Source organism: Bidens hawaiensis, unplaced genomic scaffold, assembly GCF_021521415.1.
Source record: "Bidens hawaiensis isolate Kalapana, Puna unplaced genomic scaffold, B.hawaiensis_p1.1 tig00021044_1, whole genome shotgun sequence".
Taxonomy (NCBI): Eukaryota; Viridiplantae; Streptophyta; class Magnoliopsida; order Asterales; family Asteraceae; genus Bidens; species Bidens hawaiensis.
In genome coordinates, this window is record NW_027493259.1 from 1 (window position 1) to 4,922 (window position 4,922).

The 4,922-nt window shown below is 32.4% G+C and overlaps 1 protein-coding gene across 1 annotated transcript; it reads right to left on the reverse strand.

The window, feature by feature from the left end:
* Nucleotides 1-1,722: 1,722 nt before the first annotated feature.
* On the reverse strand, nucleotides 1,723-4,441 carry LOC143562617 (uncharacterized). Its single transcript, XM_077050370.1, has 5 exons — nucleotides 4,344-4,441; nucleotides 3,544-3,597; nucleotides 3,350-3,453; nucleotides 3,002-3,040; nucleotides 1,723-2,139 (listed from the first exon to the last, which is right to left on the reverse strand). Exons 1-5 carry the CDS (start codon nucleotides 4,417-4,419, stop codon nucleotides 2,005-2,007), a joined length of 408 nt encoding a protein of 135 aa, XP_076906485.1. The 5' UTR covers nucleotides 4,420-4,441; the 3' UTR covers nucleotides 1,723-2,004.
* Nucleotides 4,442-4,922: the final 481 nt, after the last annotated feature.

Consider the following 4,922-nt stretch of genomic DNA (forward strand, 5'->3'; position numbering starts at 1 on the left):
TTCCGGGCCTACTTCGCATATGAAACGGCTCGATTTGAGCTTTTAACAAGCGGAACTCGAGTAGCTTAATTACAAACAATTCGGCTCATTTACATCCGTATATGTAAATATGAATGATGAAACTGCTTATTACATGGTGAAATGTAGGCCCTGAAAGCGGGCCGACAGATCTGGCTGCTATCAAGTTTTGACTCACAGGAAGAGATAGCGTATCCGGACGACCCGAGAGTCCTGATCGATGCGGATGATGAACTGAAAGAGTTGTTCAGGTCAATCGAGTTGCCACGAGACATGCTGGATATTGAGAGGGACCTACAGAAGAACGGGATGAAGGCTGCCACAAACACTGCTAAAAGGAGAGTGATGGCACAGAATGGTAATAATAATATTCTGAATAAGCCAAAACAGAAAAAGAAGAAGAAGACTGAGATCAGTAAGAGGACCAAACTCACCAATGCGCATCTTCCCGAGCTTTTCCGGAACTAAGTCTGTTTTGAAGTTGGAGACTGTTGATATGGGAATAAAAATTGAACTTTTTTTGCTATGTTTATAGTTGCAGATTCTCTGATATTGATGTATTTGTTTTGGCTTTAACAAACCTATTATTAGACCTTAGTTAGTTTTGAAAATATATATATGCATACTCATACTTAGAACTAGTTTTTATATGAAGAAAACTTATCTTTGATGTTCTACAAGCTGGTAAATATTGTAAATTTAAGAAGCAACTACAAAGTAAAGCATATGAGACATTAACACTTCTTACGACAAGTCTCTAAGGGCCTGTTTGGTTGGAGGATTTCAAGGGATTTGGAATTCGAGTTCCATTCCTTGATTTGTTTGGTTGGGTAAGAGAGGGAATTAGAATTGGATTTAATTTCCAATCTAATACGTAATGGATAAACCACGTATTGGATACTCGTCATAAAAAACAGACTGATATTCAATATTGTTTAGGCATGTTTATGAGAGCGACAATGTGTCTAACTCCAAGATTAGGATGAATCGAGCGTGTTTCATTAACTTGTGTTGCATGCTTAGCACTTTTGGAGGACTAAAACCAAGCAGGAATATGGACATGGATGAACAAGTAGCATCTTTCTTCACATTATAGCTTATAATGTTAAGAATCTGGTAATCATATGTCGTTTTTGTCATTCAGGAGAAACAATTAGTAGACGTGTTTCTCGAGTTTGCAATGCAGTGATTAGATTGCATTCACATTTGCTTAAGAAACCGGAACCTATCACCGAGAATTCTACTCATCAAAGGTGGAAATGGTTCAAGGTATTATTTAATCATTATAACTTTTTATGCTATATTTACTTTAGGAATTAAAAATAATAACACTTTCTTTTGTGTATATATATATATATATATTTAGGTTTTAGAAGTGTTTAGGAGTTTTAGATGGTACATACATAAAGCGCTTAGTGTCCAATGAGGATAAACCTAAATACAAAACGAGAAAGGGAAAGATTGCTACAAATGTGTTGGCGGCCAATAGAAGTCTTTCGAGACGCTCTTGATAGGCCATATGGATTGAAAGCTTCAAGATTGGAGTAATTAGCGTAGTTTAGCTTTTATTGATTATAGTCTTTTTAGGTTATTATTGTAGACTCAAGATACACAAACGGAGAGGGTTTTGTTGACATTTTTTTAACGTTTGGATCCGGTTTATACGATAAATTTCAAGTTAAAAATGATTATTTATCATTACCATATGAGATTTAAAACATCCCATATATATTACACTTTAAATGAGGATCTTACCTATAGCCCACTTTCAACAAAACGGAGAATAAAAAGGCAACACGATACATAATTTGAAGATATATAATGAATTGTCAAAATGCCAATAGATCATCGCTCATTGTCAATATACTCGTTAAGGTAAATGTATCAAAAGACGATAAGCGAAAGCAAAAATTGATGCGGTTTCTCATGATTTCAGGTAAAAGATGTTAAAATGTCGTTTTTACCATAAAATTCTACTGCTGCTGTTTATGCTGAAGTGCAGGGTATGTCTTCAGAGACTTTTCTGGATTTGTCTACCGCTTTGGTGGCAGGTGGTGCTGGAGGTGGCGGTGATGGGCGATTTGGATGTATTTCAGTTACTTTTTCTGGTGGAATATCAAACTGCAATTGTAATGCAACCAAAAACAATGGTGTTACTTTTTATCACAGATATGTTAACTTTTTGTGCATATAACATTTTATATTCCACGGTCGCCTAGCGTTCGTTCAGTCATTTTAGTGGTTTATAAAAACAACAAATAATGTTGTGATTTTAAATAGGGCAAATTCTATATAAAAAACCAACATAGATTGTGTATTTTCCATAAAAGTCCCTTAACAATTTTTACACATTAAAAAAAAATACTTTCTTTTTGTTTCTTATTCTTGTAAAAATCCCTTTAAAATATTTTACACATTAAAGTCCCTTCACATGTTAAATTTGAAAAAAAAAACGTGAAGTCAAAGTCTGTTCAGTGTTCATCTATTCTTTTCCATATTTAATTCTATTAGTATATAATAACAAATAATCATTCAAAAATAAAAAAATAGTTAACAAAAATACAAGAGCATGGATGACGTAACTCAAAATAAAATAAAAAAAATAAAAACGTATAAAATGGTTTGTATAACTTTAAAACCGTTACAAAGTTATAAGCAGATGATTTTTATCTTTATTATAATAATGTAGTTTGTCAAACAATGTTATCGTGATTTCAATCAATCATAATAAAGAGATATTTCATTTTTTCAAGTTTGAAATGTTAAGGGACTTTTATGAACAAAAAATAGAAAGTATGTTGGTTTCTTATGTGCAAAATATTGTTAAGAGACTTTTCCAAGGAAAATAAAAACAGAAAGTATGTTCGTTTTTTATGTGCAAAATAAGGAAATTCAAGCTCGCTAATCTCAGAACGTTATAAGATTGTGTTTAATAAACTATAGATGAATAAAAACTTAAATGTAAACATATAAATAAGCTAACCTTATAGCCACAGCCGGAGACGCAAGCATGAAAGCAATCCTGAATAAAAAGCAGATATCATGACATCATCATTAAAAACACATTTATTAAGAGATTGACGAAATAGTAACCACGTAATATTCAGATATTTTATTAATACAATAAAAGTTAGTGTGAATCCAAAATAAAACATTTAGACATTTATGTACGTGTATGGTTACACTATTGCATTCACCATAAAATACTTAACTTAAAGACTTACACTTTAACCAAACATAACCAGAATCAAGTCATTTTAAAAGTAAACGAGTCGAAATTAATATCTCAAAATGAAGCTAACAGTTGAAGACACGATATAAGAAGAAAAACCTGTGAATAGGTGGCAGAACCGGGAGACCTATCAATGTAAGCACTCCACTGTTGATCTTTTAAAACCGGATCTTTGTAGCATATTTCATCACACTCACTCAAGCCTGTGCATTGTTACATCAAATAAGACCATAGATATATCAAAAGCACTGCAAGATATAATGATAATAATAATAATAGTAATATATACTTACATTCCTCCCATGTATCACCATCAGCATTACATCCTTTCTTACAGAATACTCTCCCTGCAAGATTCATCCACAAACACTTTATGTGTCAAAAGACTACTGATTTTCTATTTACTCACATCAGACATTTGTGAGCTAATTTTGATAATAATAAAAATAATAATAATAATAATAATAATATCGGCATAGGAAACAAAGGAAGAATATGCTACTAATACTAATCTAGTTAACGGTTAATAAAAACCAATAGCTGTTCCCACTACTCCATTCTCTTCGCACCATCAGGGTTTAAGCGGGAGCTAAATACTAAATTGAAATCAGGTACATATCGGAGATGCAAATAAAGAAACTAGCGATTGTAACGAAAATGAAAACAACAATATATGATTACTGCCAGTTAAATATATATAAATTAGATTATTAGTATTAGGGTTTAACTGAGTAAAAGGCTAGCATAACAACAGGTCCGATTGATTTAAACATGCCTTATTCGTGTCAACGACCAGTTTAGGACACAAATCCGTTAGCTCAAACCCAAACCTATTAAAGCTCGTGTCGGGTTAACGGGTCCTTGTCAGAAATTATAATAAAGAGTAGCAAATATCTTTGGCACAAAAATGAAAATGTAGCTCTATAATAATTACAATTAAAAATGAAGCAATTAATTTGGGGAAAACAAGTCAAATAGAAAGAAAAGAAAAGAAAATGTTATAGACCTAATTATTACAGATAAACAACATCATCGTCATCGTGGATTGTTGGCGTTGACCAAAAGATATTAATTAAGGAAGAAGAAAGGTTACAAGGAATCTGCATCAAGGCGTTGTATTTATGGGTGCACTGATTGCCGCAAGGGGGTGTCCACTGTTGAGGAATCATCTTTCAATTTCAATTTCAATTTCAATTTCAATTTCAATTTCAATTTCAATTTTGGGCTTCTTGTTTTCCTTTTTCCACAGGAATAACAACAACAAGAAGAAATAATAATAAGAAGAAATTCAAGGGGAAGAAAAGAGGTCGAGAAACGCTGAGGGTGTTTCTGTCATTTACACATTGTACCATACATGACGTCATGTCTGATGATGCCCTATTTCATTTCTCATAAATTATTTCACCAAACCCCCCTTTTGGTTTTTCAAATTCAAAACATTATGTGTGCTGAGTGGTGACGGTTGGTAAATTCTCGTTTTTGGGCATTTTCTGATACATGACAGTAATATAATGTTTTGTTAAAAATAGTGTAGTAGTAAAAATTCTTATAACTTTCTTTCAACCATTACATAATTATTATTTTCTTAATACAAATAAAATTAATAAGTGCAAAGGCAATGTATTCTTATCATTGTTATGTACATAACAGTTGACCCCCTAAAACACCCTGT

Excerpts from the sequence above, each read along its gene's own strand:
- LOC143562617 (XM_077050370.1), bottom strand. The coding sequence starts at position 4,419 with ATGATTCCTCAACAGTGGACACCCCCTTGCGGCAATCAGTGCACCCAT. Across the intron at positions 3,454-3,543 it reads TGGTGATACATGGGAGGAAT|GCTTGAGTGAGTGTGATGAA; the intron begins GTAAGTATATAT and ends AACAATGCACAG. Across the intron at positions 2,140-3,001 it reads TCTCCGGCTGTGGCTATAAG|TTTGATATTCCACCAGAAAA; the intron begins GTTAGCTTATTT and ends TTACAATTGCAG.